This window comes from Hirundo rustica, chromosome 2 (assembly GCF_015227805.2).
Source record: "Hirundo rustica isolate bHirRus1 chromosome 2, bHirRus1.pri.v3, whole genome shotgun sequence".
Taxonomy (NCBI): Eukaryota; Metazoa; Chordata; class Aves; order Passeriformes; family Hirundinidae; genus Hirundo; species Hirundo rustica.
The window spans coordinates 49,561,744-49,578,092 of NC_053451.1; the positions used below are offsets into that span (position 1 = coordinate 49,561,744).

The window sequence follows — 16,349 nt, forward strand, 5'->3', positions numbered from 1 at the left end:
AGATGCTTGTGCCATAGCAATATACATGGAATAGCAGGCTGCCCTCCTTTGACCATTGTTGCAGAGGGTACAGGTTGAGTAACTTCGGTGTGCTGTGTGTCCTCTGGCTTCACTCAGGCATCAGGCTAAAGAAAACAGTGTGGATGCTTGCTGAAAAATGTTTTTCTTTACTTTTGGTGTACAACTTGTCCACCTGTCGTCTTTGCCCCTTGGGAGATGATCTCTGAGGTGCTGGAGCTCATGCTGCATGGTGTTGGTTGTGTCAGGGAATTTGTCACCTTACCAGAAGTGTTATTTTTGTGATCCTGACTCAGAGGGCCAGTGGCAACAACCCTCACTTTTTGAATCCCCAAGGGAAATAGGCCTTTGGACTCTCATGATGGAGAAAAGGCTTTCTTGCAGTCCTGCTTAGGATTCCAAAAGTCTCAGAGAATGCTAGAAAATTTTTTGAATGCTTTGAATGTCTCAGTAGAGTTGCTCTGCTCTGTTTAGGTGGGACTGAGCTTTCAAACTCAGCGCACTACTACTTTGTTACAGCTTTCATGTGACCTCCCACTCTTCTTGAAACAGATATTGTGGCAGTTTGACTGCAAAATGCCTGCAGAAACCCTTTGTTCTCTTGACAGCAAGGCTGTGCACTGCAATGTCCAAAGAAATAGTAGCAGCTTATCCTGCAGTTGTGCTGGTCTCACATCTTGCAGTCAATGTGGATTTTGTGATCCATCCTCACTTCTGCTTTTGAAAGTCCTTCAGAATACAGGCTTTGAACTGAGGAAAGGATTGGGAGTAGGAGGTGACTGTAGCTGTATCTCAAGGTAGCTAGAAGACAAGCAGCCCTGAGTGAGAGATACTTAAAATCAAATTCTTGCACACGTGAAATGTGCACATCAGCCACAAAATGGAACATCATAGAGAAATCATAGCCCACATGTGTTTATACCTAAATGCATGCTGTCCTCAAAATTTGCCCTCTCCTCTTTGGTAGAAAAGCATACTTGGTATGTGGGTTTTTGATGCATCTTTCTTCTGCTTTTCAGAGAAATTGTTGTCACTTCTACCAGAGTATGTTGTTCCTTATACTATCCATCTTCTAGCTCATGACCCAGATTATGTCAAAGTCCAGGACATTGAACAACTCAAGGACATTAAAGAGTAAGACCACTTTTAATAGTGTTATTTCTAATTTTATTCTAAGTGAAATTTTAATGTGGTACCCTGTTACACAGTCCAGTGTGCATAATGATGCCAGTTACTTCTGTAAAATATTGAGAGAAATAATTTAGGTGCTTTTTTAGTGCTCTGTGCTATTTTATAGAGGAGCTCTTTACCTTCTGCTCATCTTCATTTAATTTTTCCAAAAGAACTGTTTTCAAATTCATGATACTAATAAAAGCTGGACTACATCATGTTCTCCAATGTGCTTTTTAAAGGAATTTCTTTTGTACATTGATTCATGTGGGATACTGCATTTTTGCTTTAGGTGCCTGTGGTTCATACTGGAAATATTAATGGCTAAAAATGAAAACAACAGTCATGCATTTATCAGAAAAATGGTAGAAAATATCAAACAGACCAAGGATGCTCAAGGACCAGATGATCAAAAAATGAATGAAGTAGGTGATACTTTTTGATTGGAAATTGCATTTAATTCTGGCCTGCTAATGAAAAGGAGTTGCTTTTAGTTTATATACCAACTTCAAAATGTCTTTCAATAGAATTGTATGTATGAAAAGATATTTTATTTACTGTAATGATTATATTTATTGTAGTTTAGGTGACAGTTATTTTCCTGTGCTTCAGTAATTCTTGCATATTTGCAAGGGAGCCATAATAGTTTTCAGTTCCTCTGCTTCAGTAAGATTACTAAACACTAAATAGATAAAAACCGTAAAATTTACTGTTTAAATAATCCACTAAAGTGCTTTTTAGTATTTAATTTCTAAAGTGCAAGAGTAAACTTAATAGAGGAAGAAAAATCCATTAGAAATCTCTGGTGTGGATTGTGTAGTGCATGCATCAAGTCTTTCTTTGTGGTTAGCATCGCATCATATCCAGATTTGTCCCTTTTCTGCTTTTCCCAGAGAGATGTGTTTTGGGTAGTGGGTGGCTGGTGTGTGAGCGCTCATTTGATTAACTTTGTCTTAGAAACTATGGCAAGCACTACTCTTAAGCGTAGAAAGACCATGAAAACCATCTGTCTTCAGCTGTTAGGCTTAAAATGCTTTTGCTTTTACCATCTGTATTTCAGTGTCCTGAGAGACACTGTTTAAGATGCGGGCTAGAGTTAAATGTTTAAGATGATTGCTTTTCAACTGTGATTTCTTGTGATCCTGTGCATGAAAGATACACTGTCGTTTGTCAAGATTTTCAATGAACTTCTAAAGTGTTATTTGGTTTTTAAATTTTATTATTTACAGAAACTATATACAGTCTGTGATGTAGCAATGAATATTATTATGTCGAAGAGTACAACATACAGTTTGGAATCCCCTAAAGACCCTGTACTTCCAGCCAGATATTTTACTCAACCTGACAAGGTATACTTAGGCATTTAATTTTTCTTGAGATAAGTCTGTTTAAATATTTGCTAGTTGTAATTCAAGATTGTTTTCCTTAAATATTTCTTGTAACTTCAGACTTCTCACTCTTATATTGTAGTTGAAAATGTATGTATATGTTTTTATAAATATATTATATATGTGTGCACACACCAATTTCTCTTCCTCCCTACTCTCATATTACTGTTCTAGTTTAAAAATTCAGAAGCATAAATTATGTAAATGAAATTTTTCAGCACAATCTCCATAATGTATCTGTATCTATATCTCTTGTTCACTGGTTATTGTAATTGCCCCTGCCCATTTATTTTACAGAATTTCAGTAACACCAAAAATTATCTTCCTCCGGAAATGAAGTCATTTTTCACCCCTGGAAAGGTAGGTATAGGGTTTGGTACTGTGTTTGGGTTCTGGTTTGTCTTTGTTTTTGGAGTGACAGTTTTGTTTTGTGGGGGGGGTTTTTTGGTTGGTTTTTTTTTTTGTTTTGTGTTTGTTTTGTTTTTTAGAGAAAACTAGGATGTATGTTTAAGAGGACAGATTGTTTCTCGGTATAGAGAAAGAGATGGGTAAAGGGAAAGCTGCTGCTGTCTATGGTGGGTGGTGGCAACAATAGGCAATGCCTGTTGTCTATAAGAGAGTCCAAAAAAACCCCAATACAACCCATAATATTTGTCAAGTTTACCAAATGGTTAACCTTTTAAGTCTGCAGAAGACTGCAATGTTACATACAAAGTAGCAGCTATGGAAAACTCTAACAGAAAATATTTTTAAAATAATTTAATAATTAATTGCTATATCAGATCTTTTTATCAAATAATAATTAATCTTTGGCAAAGGTGAATACCATTTTACAGTACCTTACAACATAACTGACTGTTCTACAGTTTTATTCATTTGTTCTTTCAGAATATGCATTCTATTGAATGGCAATGTTCTTTCTTCAGTAAAACTAAACCCAAGTACTCTTTAGGATGAAATTAAAATCTGATAAAGCAAGTGACAAACTGTGATTTTCATCTGGATTAATGCATCCTGTTCTAGATGACAAAGCACATTAATTTGTTACCTTGTGGAAGAAAAATTGCAGCATCTTCATTACCTTTAACTTTGCTAATGAAGCATTAGCTGTCAGCTAGTAACTTAATAATAAAGGAGGAATGCACGCTAGGAAAAGAAGCAGATTTCTCCTTGAGAAATTGAAAGTCAACATTTATGGATCGGAATAGATCATCATTAAAATTATTTTGCATCTAAAGTTAACTTTTGTATTATTTTAAATTTCTAGTGCTGGGTACTCTAGCTCTTCTTTTATTTTGAAACCTTGTAACAAACAGGAGAGATGTATTTGACCGCCAGAATTTTCTGTTTGTTCACTATCATGAGAAGAACATGAAATGAAAGTTGGTCTGGGGAATCTTTATTTTTGTGAGTGGAAGATTGGCTTGGGTGGATGTTAGTGGAGTGGATACAAGCAGGGAACACTGAGGGCAGGAAGTCTTTGAGTGTGGATTCTGTGAAAGGGAGGAGGTGTATGTGCAGGCCCTCTTAGTCTCTCCTTAGCAGGAACTCCAGTGTGAATTTGAAAATCTCTTTGCTTTCAAGCTCTTTCAGCACACACTGATTAAAATTCAGTTCTAAACTAATAGATGTAAATTGTTAAGCTGGATTTAGTTCTCCAAGGTTTATTTTTGGAAGGCACATGCTATTTTTTTTGTGCTTAGTGCAGAATGAATCTTAGTAAGTATAAAACTCCCTCTGGCTATAAAAGTATAAGCAGAACCATATTCCATGGTCATAGCTCTGAAAAAGAAGCACCAAGGCTGATATGATATGCTTGTTGAACTTTTTGTCCCTGTCAGAGACTGCAGACATAGCTAGAATCTAATATTGAAGGAGAAGATGGATAATGAGAAATGCAGGGAATGGTCTTTAATTCAACATTTTTGTACACGGGTGTTTGGCATTCTCTTTAGGAGTAATTGAACACTTTCAGCTCTCTCAAAAGTTAGTATGAGCTGGAGGTGTTCTGCAGGTCTGAAAAATAATCCAGTTAAATTAATAACCTGAAGCTCACCACTGTCTGGAAATTGTGGCACTTGTTAAAAGCCTAACATTTTTAAATCTGTGCAATAAGTATGAGAATTTTCTCTACAATATTTGGCTTTTGGGATTCTCATTTATTCCCAGTTGAAACTAATGTGGTTGCCAGTTTAATGTCTCCTTTGCTAAAAAGGCTGTCCTCCTGCTATTTCTGCTTCACTGGGCCAGGTGCTTATCTGATGCAGATGGGGAGCTGGTTCAGGTAGATAAATCAGCAGAAAGCAAAAGGCACAATGAGTGACGCAGTGCCTGACTGCATGGTCTGGTGAGCACACGGCACTAGCAATGAGAAGAGGACAGACTAAGGCTAGAGAGAAGAATACCGGCTTTGGTGGCAGCTAGTTACTTGATTGCAGCTCCTTCAGCTTCCTTCTGGTGTGTTTTGTAGCCTTCATACAAAAATGTTTATCACTTTGTGTTAAAATTAACATAATGTTTGCAGAAAGTGAAATCTGTGAATATTTTAAGCATAGTACGTGTTAACAATATCTGAATGTGTAGCTTAAAATAAAGGAAATATATTTTTGGTTTCAGCCCAAAGCAGCCAATGTTCTTGGAGCAGTTAATAAGCCTCTTTCGTCAGCAGGCAAGCAGTCTCAATCCAAATCTTCACGAATGGAAACTGTAAGCAATGCCAGCAGCAGTTCAAATCCAAGCTCTCCAGGAAGGATCAAAGGGAGGTTGGTAGACAACAAAGGATCTTTGATATTTCAAATATTTGTAATGGAAACTTTGAATACTTCTATAATGTTTTCTAAGTAAAAGACAGAATTCTTTTATCTTATATTGAAGTAAAATTACGGAGCCACATTGGTATAACTGAACCATGAATTTGGCTTTCTAACTCCAGAAGTTAATTTTCTTTAAAAAAAAGGAAAAAAAACCAAAACAAACCGAAAAACCAACCAAACAAACAAAACCAGAATCAAATTACGTCCAGAATTGGCAGAAGGAGGAAAGGAAAGCCTCATGTGTTTTAATTTTTTTGAGGGCAGGGGTTTTTTGGGGTACATTTTAGGTAGCTAGATCTATTTCCCCCCCATACAAATGTTCGTGAGTATGTGTGTATACACACAGCTGCAGTCCCTGGGAACCTGGCTGTAATGACACAAACACATCCCACCCAGGCAGAACTCATAGGCCATTGTGCTGGTCCTGCACTTTGCTGGACTTTGCAGACAAATATTTTTAGATTAGTTTTGTGATGAAGAGGTGAGTATTCTGCAATGCTACACAAGTCATCTCCTAGTTAACTATCTTTATAAGTATAGCTTACTTTGTGTCAGTTTTGTAGGTTATTCATCAGTTACTGTATTTTTTGTTCATTATTTTTTTAACTGAAAGTCACACCAGCATTTGTTTTGCTTTTTTCACTGACAGTGAGAGATTGTATAGCCTCTACTATTTGTATTCTTTCTACTGTTTCACATTCTTTCAAGACTGTTAGGAAATCATATGTTTGAATTTAAAACTTCTCATTTGGTATTTCTGTGACTGTTCAATATATAATATTGATTTTAAATGTAGTGCAGTGTTTTACAAGAAATATTTCTCCTCTGGAAAGTCTGCAGAAAGGCTTATTTCTTACTAGACATACAGGTTCACATGCTGCACTGTATTAGTAGTGGCTAATGACAGGTGGACTACAGATTCTTCTCTATAGCCAGCAAAACTAATCTGAGATCAAATTTAAAAAAAAATGCTGCACTCACAGCCTAACATGTTCTGTCATCTTCATGATCTCTCCAGTTCACATAAGTTAAAGGGATTAGTGTTTTGGGTGGAGATGCCAAAGATGAAGAGAAGAGATGGGAATGATTCAGGATGCACGATATTTCCAGTTCAGTCTGTCTGAATATGTACAGGCAGATTTGCCTCTTTTGAGAGGATGTATAAAACCTAAGCTTCCCATTACATCCCAGTTAATACAGATTGTAGACCTGTAGAAGTGAGAACATTTTTCACTCAGTATGCAGTGCCCAGGCGAGGGAGTTGAGTTTGTGTGTTTGAATCCCACTTTTCATTTTGACACACAGCGTATTTATTTTCATTAAAAAACATGCACTGGTGTTTTAAAATGTTGCTTCTGCAGTTGAAATGAAATTACTTGTGTGTTGGCTTTTATGCATTACCTTTTATCTGTGGGTCTCAGTGTTTTACATATGCACGAGGCATTGTTGTCCACGTTTATGTTTGTAGAAACTGAAATAAAAATGAAATTGCTGCTGCAAAAAGCAACAAAAAGTTGACATTTGAATTGCTGTTTTATTGCCTAAACCTCACCATGGGAGGGTGTGCTGCTTTGGCTGGTCTGTCCTTGGTATCTTTGGCTATAGAAAACTCTTCCCATTGAAAAAAGAAAATTGAACATGGTTTATGATCCAAACGTTTGTCTTGAGACTTAGATGATGTGGCTTGTGATACTTGGTATCTGTAGTACTCACAGTGAAAGGTTCCTTCTGCAAAATTGTTCTTGGTTTATTAATAGATTTTTAAATGAAGCTTGTTGTCCTTAGTACTTTTTTTTAATGATTGCCCAACGTGTTATAATAATGAGGGAAATATATATCTATTTGTCCTAGACTTGACAGTACTGAAATGGACCACAGTGAAAATGAAGAATTCACACTGGCTTCACCCTTACCAGGAAAGAAAACTGACAAAAGGGACGACTCTGATCTTGTAAGGGTGAGCTGTTAAAAATTAATGTGATGATATTTGTGATCTTTAAAAAAATATGATGAAAGGTGAAACTGAGCTGATATTTTAAACTACTGGAAAATGTGTTTAGAGTTGGATATGAAAATACAATTTAAAAAAAGGTTCTGTTTCTTGTAGAATCATTTAGCTTGCAAAAGACCTGTAAAGGTCATCAGCTCAGAAGAGTGAAGTCCACCATGAAATCATGTCCCTGAGGTTACTGAGGCATTGGAGAGTGGTACTTTCCTTACTAATTCTTACCAATGGATGTAGTTCAGTAATAAGAAAGGTTCCTAATGAGGAGTTTTAAGCAGGCCAAATATTATCTTAAGCAGTATTTATACCTGTATCAGAACAGAAAAAATAAACCACCAAATGATATTATATTGTAATTGTATTGTAATTCTAAAAGCAGGTCAAATAAAATAATAAGAATTTCTCATAGCACTAGTAAGTTTCACTTCTTTGTGCCTTAATAGCAGTTGACAGTCTGTACATTTTGTAGTATTTGGGATATGCATGAGAAAGTAATAAGATCAGATTTGTTAGAATTGGATTTTGTAGGCTGCATTAAAGATGTCCTGTATCTGATGTTACTGCTCCTTTGTCTTTGACATTTCTCTTTTCTCTCATTATGTCATTCTGAACATTTTTCTAGGTTGCTTGGGACATAAGCTACTCACTAGTAAAAATTCCTGAACTTCTGCTTGTCTTGTAAATAGTTATCTTATACTGTGGGAAAAGCAAACCAGTTTATAACTAAATGAGAAAAATCTGGAATCTCTTGTCAAAAAAACCCCAAACAAACCAAACAACACTTCTGTAAACCTTAAAGTCTGAAAGTCCAGACAGCTCCTCTCATGCAATTCATGTTTAGAAGCATTAGCTTGTACTGGTAACTACTGAGAAAGCTCAGTGATAAAGCAAATACAGGTCAGTGTCTTGAGTACTTTTGAGAGCATCATTCCACTTTGAATCTGTAAGCGAGTTACTCAGTGTTGTGGATTCAGAACTCATTTTTGGTTTTTTGGAGATGGGGAGCAGATTACAGCGAGCATTAACTGAGAAGTAGGATTTTGTTGGTATGTTAGAGGGAAGGGCTGCCATCCAGAGGAACCTTGACAGGCTTGGGCCCAGGGGAACATCAGGCAGTTCCAGAGCCCCAAGTGCAAGGGTCCTGCAACAGGCTCCAGGCAATCCTCATCCCACCCAGAGAGATGAAGGGATTGAGAGCAGCCCTGCAGAGAAGGACTGGGATTACTCATGTATGAGAAACAGGACATGAGCCAGCCACATATGCTCACGGCCCAGAAGGCCAACCTGATCTGGGCTGATCAAAAGGAGTGGCCAGTGGGGCCAGGGAGGGGATTGTTGGTGTCTCCTCTGCTCTCTTGGGACTCTCATCTGGAGTGCTGTGTCCAGGTCTAGGTCCCCATTAGAAGACAGATATGGAGCTGTTAGAGCAGATCCAGAGAGAGGCCACAAGAAGGATCAGAGGGCTGGAACACCTCTGCTAAGAGGAAAGGCTGGGAGAGTTGGGATTGTTCATCTTGGAGCAGAGAAGGCTCTGGGAAAACCTTATTGCGGCCTTCCAATGTGAGAGGGGCATATAAGAAAGATGGAGAAAGTCTTTTGACTTGTTCTGTTAGCAGTGGGACATGGGACAGTAGTCTTAAACTGAAAGAGGTGAGGTTTAGATTGAACATAAGAAAGGGATTGTTTACAGTGAGGGTGGTGGCACACTGGAACAGGTTGCCCAGATAAGTTGTGGATGCCCCATCATTGGAGATGTTCAGGACCAGGTTAGATGGGGCTATGAGCAGCCTGGTCTAGTGAAAGGTGTCCCTGCCCATGGCAGGGTGTTGGAATGAGATGATCTTCAGAGGTTTCTTATGACCCAGACTTTTTTTTAAGGCTTGGGTGGGTTGTTTTGTTGCTCAGGGCAAATGTTGGTACAGCTCTGACAATAGTGACTTGGCAGCTACCACTCATTCCTGTGCTTCCTACTACAGCTGTAAAGTCAGGTTGCCCACAGCTTGTTCTGTATTAGTGCCTTGCCAGTGCCAGCATAGGAGCCAGGCATAAGCACCCTGCAGCTCACAACAGGAGCTGAAGCCACAAGTTGGCAATTCTCATCTTTTCTGTCTTTATATCTTCCTATTCATAGAAATGCAGTTATGGATGTTCTGTCCTAACCATTACAGTTGGACACAGCAGAGGGTACAAATGAGGAAGGCCTTACTTCAGGGTTTTAACTACTCACCTTTCAAATAATCTTTCCCCCTTGTCTGGTATTTTATATGTAGGTGTGTGTTTATACTTTTGCAAATGTTTTTGAAATGGCTATGGTAAACAGTGTGAGACAACTTGTGTAATTCAAAGACTCTGTCTTGTTGGATTCTTCTACATGTGACTGTTTAATATGGCAATTTTTTAATTTAATGGTGCAATCTTGCCTTTTCAGTCAGAGATAGAGAAGCCTCGAGGAAGGAAGAAAGGCGCTATCACAGATTCAGAAGAGAAGCTAAGCATAGAAGACATGAATAAGCTGGGTCAAGAGCAGAAGCTTAGAGGTAGTCAGCGGGGAAGGAAGAGACCTGCAGTTGTATCAGAAGCTGATGAAACACAATGGCAAGAGGAAAAAAGGCTAAAAGAAGATGTGATAGAAAGTGAGGATGAACAGAACAGTCCACCAAAGAAAGGGAGAAGAGGACGCCCTACCAGAACAAATAATGGGACAACGCCAAAGGAAGAACCTGTGGCAAAGTCATCAAAAAGGAGCAAAAAAAAACAACCGCCAGCAGCTGCAGTGGAAGAGGAGGAAGAGGAGGAGGAAAGGCAAACTGAAAACATTGAACAAAAACCAAAAGGCAGGCAAAATAGGACATCAAAAAGAACACAGCAGAGGTAAGTCCATCTTCTTGTAAGCTGTGTGTTTTGTATCTTTGGACATTAGTTATAATTTGATGCTTTGCAATTTGGGTCTTCCTCAAAACAGAGCAGAACCATCTGAAACTAGTACAGTTGAATCAGCACAGTCTACGCCACAGAAAAGACGAGGAAGGTCATCACAAACACCACCAGCACAGCAAAAAAAAGTGTAAGTGTTCTAAATCTGTGTTTAGTGAAAATTAAATAATACCTCTGTGCCCCCAAGCAAACCTTTACTGAAAATATTTCAGAATACTGTAGTTGACAGTTAAGAAAATAAATTGCTATTGTTATTTCTAAAATGTTTTCCTTAGCTGCTTCTCCTAGGGCATCTCACAACAGAGCAGGAGGCTGTAAGTAATTTTAATGTGCTCACGTAGCATGTACATAGCTCTGCTTTTCTAGGAGAAAAGTCAATAAAGCATACAAAGGCTTTGAAGATAGGGCTTTATAGGACTTAAGGGAGAAGAAAGTGGCCCTGTTTGTTTTGGATAGCGGAGAAGAATCAAATTGTTACTGTGGTGAAACATAATTGTGGAGAATTAAGTTTATTCTGATTCTCCTTAAATTAATGTTCACTTTCTAATTCGTGGCCTTCTTACTATCCACTCGAATCATTTTCATGCGAATAAAATACGTTATGATCAGTGAAGGGTCATAGTGTCTGAAAATTCAGTGGTGCTTTAAATTCCCAAATGAAGGTAAACTCTGTCATTGGCTAGCTTCATTTCCTTGTGCCTGTTGTAGGAAAATACAGGTGTCTGTACATGTATAGACAATATATGTAAGCAGATGTGCACAAGGGGTGTTTTGCCCACTTGTATCAAACTGCAGCTCACGGAGAATATTTACTTTTCCAGAACCTGATATAAATTCCTTGGGGCACTACTTGGGGACATCTGCTGGCTGACACCGTTGTATATCTCTGCTGTCTTTCTGGCTTCTGGGCTCAGTTAGCATGACATTGCTCTGCCTCTGGCAGTGTAGTGCACTGACTTGCCTTATACCAGGGATCTTCGCTGCAGGAGAACCTTGCCTGAACAAGCCTGTACCCTCATTTCAAATTCTGGGCTCACTCTGGATCATGTGATCTAGCATTTTGTACACTCAGCATCCTGACCTTTCCATTTCCCTGCCTCAGGTCAGACATCTGCTTCTCCTTTACTCTGTAACCAGAAACACAGGACCCAACACTGGTTGGTTACTCCAGAAGTCACTGCTACACATGCAGTAGAACAAGAGCTGGAAACTGCTATTGCCATGCAGGGAAGACAAACCAACAAGTTAATGTTGGGTGATGTGCTATGTGGTGTTTGTCAAAGATGCCCTTTACTAAATATTTAAATAACTTCTCTCAGTGAAGTTGGTATGCTTCTTTACTCCATTTTAAGCTGACAGTAAACTGTACCACTACCCGCAGTCAGTAGTGAGCATAGTTCTCGTTCACGTGTATGTACATTGTTCCTGTCAGGGGGAGCCCAAGTAAGTTGTTTCAGGGTTCAAAGTTGTTGGGTCTATTCTAGATGTCATTAGAAAAAGGAAAAAAAAAAAAGATGGGTTGTGTTTATATGTTCTATCAAACCACCCACATTTTGACTGTTTTTTTTCCCAAATCTGCAGGAAAAAGGTGAGACAGTAGCCATTTCTCAGTCTTCAAAGTGCATTGTAGTCAAGCCTTTCTCCCTCATCTACATCAATTTTAACTGAAGGAAGTTGATAGACTGAGCCAGCATTGTGTGCTGCACGATAAATAAGGTTTAAAGCATTCTGGGCTCCTTGGAAATGGATTTGGCATAAGAATTGGGGATTTTGCCTATGAGGTGATAACGTATCCTGTGGGTGGTAGTGTATAGCCTATTTCTGATAGCAAATTGGGTTACTAATTAGCACATGTGAACAGGCTTATTTTTGTGATATGTGAAAGGAAGACCCTAGCTTGTGAATAATTCTTCTGCCTCCTTTTCAATTTCATTGCTTCTATCAGTCTTGGAAGACTTGAATTGGGCTAATTTGTGTTACGTTTGGAAATACTATAATTGCTATGCAGTTGAGAGATTTTATTTTGTCTGAATTTTAGTGGTTCTCAGGACTGAAAATTCCTGCCTCTTTCATGATGTGATGGCATCACGAAAGCGTGAGAGCATGCTTGTTTTGGATCTGTGCCCCAGTGGAGATTGAAGTCTGTCTGTTGTGTGCCTAGAACTGAGTTTCTGGTTGCATTTCAACCAAAACATCACCAACTTTGGGTGCACCAAGACTGCACCTGCAGTAAATGGGATAATTCAGTGATTTGATTCTGAATTGTGCTACTGTAATGTGGGTCAGCTGTGGATACATCTGTAGTTGGCTTTTTTTAAAAGGCAAGGAGAGTTGGCTAATTCTCATTTTAAGCAAATGGGTGCTTTTTGCTTGTGGTGCAAATTCCATAACCAACACAGGCAGCTGAAGATACTGTTGACTGATTGTTCTTGATTTTCCTGATTAAGGTATTGTTATACTGGTTATCCCTAAGATAGCTTGGGAAGATTTTCATTTAAGTTCATTATAGTGTTAATTTCATGATTAGCAATATGGGTTCTTCCAGGCTGGAAGAAACATACATGCAGTTATTCAAATGTGTTGTGTAAAAAGTCCTGGAGAAGTAGAGTACATCTGTTCGAGGAATTGAATAGAGAGAAAAACAGCAAACAGTATTCAGTCTCTGGCTGTTTGGCTTTTCCTGTTCACTGGTTAGTGTTGTCTCAACCTATTTTGGCCTGTATCGTGGGACTGAAGAGGTAAAATTGTTCAACTTCGTGCTCCTGGCCCTCTATCATGGAACAATTTTGTTTTCAAGTGGTGTTGTCCAGCCTCTTAGTTTCACTTCAGTTCTATGCATGGATGAGCTAGACAGGTGTAAAAGACAGCAGCATTATCTAACATGAAATGGTAAAGCTGCTGTTTTTGTGAACTGGAATGTTTGCTCATACAGTCTATTCACATTGCAGATGTACATGTGCTGTGAAGGTGATCTTTATTTTTCTTCTCATTGTAGCCGTGCGGGACGTTCCAAACAAGCAGCCAGTAAAGAGAACGAATCCAGTGAAGAGATGGATGTGTTTCAGAGTGGTTCACCTGTCAGTGATGACATTCCCCAGGAAGAAGTAATGGAAGAAGAGGAAGTTTCCACAATCAATGTAAGAGAAATGCCTGAGCTTTTCTTTGTGAGTGTTTGTGATGTTCTTTGTGAATTGATGATCAGAGAATGACCTCTGTTCTTAGAATGACTTCTCCCTGTTTTTAGAACTTAAACTTCCTCCTTTGAAATGAATGGGGTGATTGTCAGCTGCCACTGTTATGTAGTGGAGCCGCACTGTAGTTTCCTAGAGAAACTGCATTTCTTAGAAAATACCACTTTTTGTCAAGTATCTTGAAGTTTCTGTCCTATGTAGCCTTTCTTGTATGCCAGAATTGTGTAGCATCTAACAGGAATCATTTCCCAGGTAACTCCTGCCTGTTCTTCTCATCTAGATTTTAATAGTCAATAAAGCTTCTTTATACAAAACAGACATATAAAATGAATAGTACTGGAAAATAAGCATGGAGTCTTGGAACAGAATCCTAAATTGATCTCTTCCTCTTACGAGCATATGTTAAAATGAGTTCATTTTTATATTTATTTCATACAAATATATTAGCAATGTTAGTAGTCATACTAAAACTGCGAATTCCTTTACACTTTTGGATACATCTGATGGTTGGAGCATCTGAGTGGATGAAAACTCTGAGAAAGAAAACTCCATTGTTGTGAATTCCATGAAGGCTGCGGGCTCAGTAACATCAAATGTAGTTAGGTTCTGGTCATTGACTGAGACTTGTGCTTGTGACAAAATGAGTAATGCATGCCACTGTATATGGATACTCAAACAGTATTGAGTGAGCCTGAGTATTTTTTCCATTATAAATTGTATTTGTTCTTGAATTTTTCAAAAATTTTTCTGTAAAAACATTTAAAATATCTTTTCTCGAAATAGGTCCGTCGCAGAACTTCCAAAAGGGAAAGACGATGAGTGAGCATGTAGTTACCAGCCTTCCAGGTGAAAGCTTTGAAGAATGCTTTTAATATAAAGCTTGAGACTGAATGAAGCTGTTAGTGCACAAACGGGGTTGCTGAAGAAAAGACAAAACCTATTTTACTGCCCCTGCATTTGCAGTCCCTAGGTCACAAGCTTTAGCCACACACATGTTGATATCATTAACTGTGGATTTTTGTGAAGTGTAATGTGCGCTGGCTTTGTAGACATATGAACTAAAGAAGAAAACTGTAAATAGTTCTTTTTTTAATGTTTCTGACTTATAAAGTGCTTGTATAGCTTTTATCTGCGGCTTTAAACTGACAGTACCCCACTGTTTATTGGATCGATGATTTAAAAAAAGAACAGTTTGTTGAAAATTGATCTCAAGCAATATCTGTCAGTGTTTGTATTTGTACTCTTGTTGACATTTAACTGTGAAAAACAAGTCAGTTGAACAAATAGTGCCACATTCTTTTGCCACTATTTGTCGAGGGGAAGAAGAGGAAGAAAAAAAAAAAAGTCTTTGTTTCCTTCATAAGTATAACCTAGTGTTTACCTTCAGGCACCTACCTATCATCAGAGGTGCTGAATTACTTTCTTTTACAGTTGAACAATATTGGATAGAATAAGACAAGAGATGCAAATTTGGAAAGGAGTTTTGTTTTACACCTCAGTATTGATGCCAGACTTTTCTGGACTTGTAGTGGCATTGAAAATTCAAAAAGGATTTAAAATATTTTAATTTTAAAAGTGTGTTATTAAATAATGTACTGAACACCCTACCCATTTTATCTTCCCCTATCAGTTTTTATTAATCTACTGTATCAATAAAATTCTGTAACTGAGTTTTTAATAGTCTAGTATGTTAATGTGTATAGATATTTCCTTCTGAACATGATGTTCACAAAGAGCAAATTATTACTACATTATAATATGAAATCTGATATATAAACATTAGTGAAAATACAGTTCTTATTACAATGTAAAGTTAATCACAAAGAGAAATTTTATTGATGCAGTGTGTCTTTATAAAGCTGTTCTTGAGAGCCAAGTGTTTTGTATTTTATAGTGAAGTTGCATGTTTATGAAAAATGTGCTGAAAATGGGATGTAATGTTTTTTTTGAAACTCGTATCTAGCAGTAGTATATGGTAGGTTGCCTCATGAGAGATCCTTTTATTGAGAGTTTATTGTACCTTTCTGTTTTGTTTTTGTTTTTTGAGCCAAATTTTTTTTGGTATGAAGAGCTAAGTTTTTGTTGACTAATCAGCTGTCAATTATTACAGTCAAGGTATTCAAGATTTGAATGAAGCTCCAGTTTTATTTTGTGCTACAATAGAGAGGTTGGTTTGTGTTGGATTTTTTTTGTTTGTTTGTTTGGGTTTTGGGGTTTTTTTTTTGTTATAATCTGCAAAAAAACCAGACAAAATACATAGAGCAGTATCCTGTATGCAGTTTAACAGTTTACAAACTGTCTTTGAACCAAAATATGTAAGTTACTATACTCTGCTTAGCCAAGCACACATCATAATTTCAGGTGCTGTCCTCCCTCTGGTTCCCTACGACACATTAAAAGTCAATTTCTAACCTAAGAAAATTTTATTTCATTGAATAATGGAGCGTTTTCACATAATCCATCAATAAATAAGTTATTGCCGCAAGGTTGCCTGTAAAGATTATAGGAAAGGATAATACTAAACCACAGATTTTCTGATTTTCAAACTGTAAGATCACTAATAAAGCAAGCAACCCTTAGAATTTTTTCATTATTCATTTTTTTGGAACCACTAGGCAAAAGTATTATAAACGATTAGATTATTCTGCCTCATCTTAACTTCCCCCTCTTCCAGTATTCAGCTTTTCAACATTTATACCTATAGATACGGGGGAAATGCTGACTAAAAAGGCAGTTATGGTTGATATGGATTGACTCTGAAATAGTTGGCACAACGGAGCTGGCTTATTTATGCTTCAGCAGTGCAAGTACAAGTTGTTGAGGGTTTTTT

General features: G+C 37.7%; 1 protein-coding gene across 5 annotated transcripts in view; it reads left to right on the forward strand.

The window, feature by feature from the left end:
- Positions 1-16,101, forward strand: part of PDS5B (PDS5 cohesin associated factor B) — a 98,979-nt gene extending 82,878 nt beyond the window's left edge. For 2 of the 5 annotated variants that reach the window (XM_040054429.2, XM_040054436.2), the window contains exons 26-35: positions 1,038-1,152; positions 1,481-1,613; positions 2,418-2,537; positions 2,874-2,936; positions 5,193-5,338; positions 7,241-7,346; positions 9,823-10,265; positions 10,357-10,458; positions 13,324-13,465; positions 14,303-16,101. In XM_040054429.2, the coding sequence (XP_039910363.1) occupies positions 1,038-1,152; positions 1,481-1,613; positions 2,418-2,537; positions 2,874-2,936; positions 5,193-5,338; positions 7,241-7,346; positions 9,823-10,265; positions 10,357-10,458; positions 13,324-13,465; positions 14,303-14,338 (1,406 nt within the window). In that variant the 3' untranslated portion in view covers positions 14,339-16,101. The remainder of the gene's footprint in view (positions 1-1,037; positions 1,153-1,480; positions 1,614-2,417; positions 2,538-2,873; positions 2,937-5,192; positions 5,339-7,240; positions 7,347-9,822; positions 10,266-10,356; positions 10,459-13,323; positions 13,466-14,302) is intronic. The other 3 variants (XM_040054444.2, XM_040054451.2, XM_040054458.2) reach the window with 3 other exon arrangements.
- Positions 16,102-16,349: the final 248 nt, after the last annotated feature.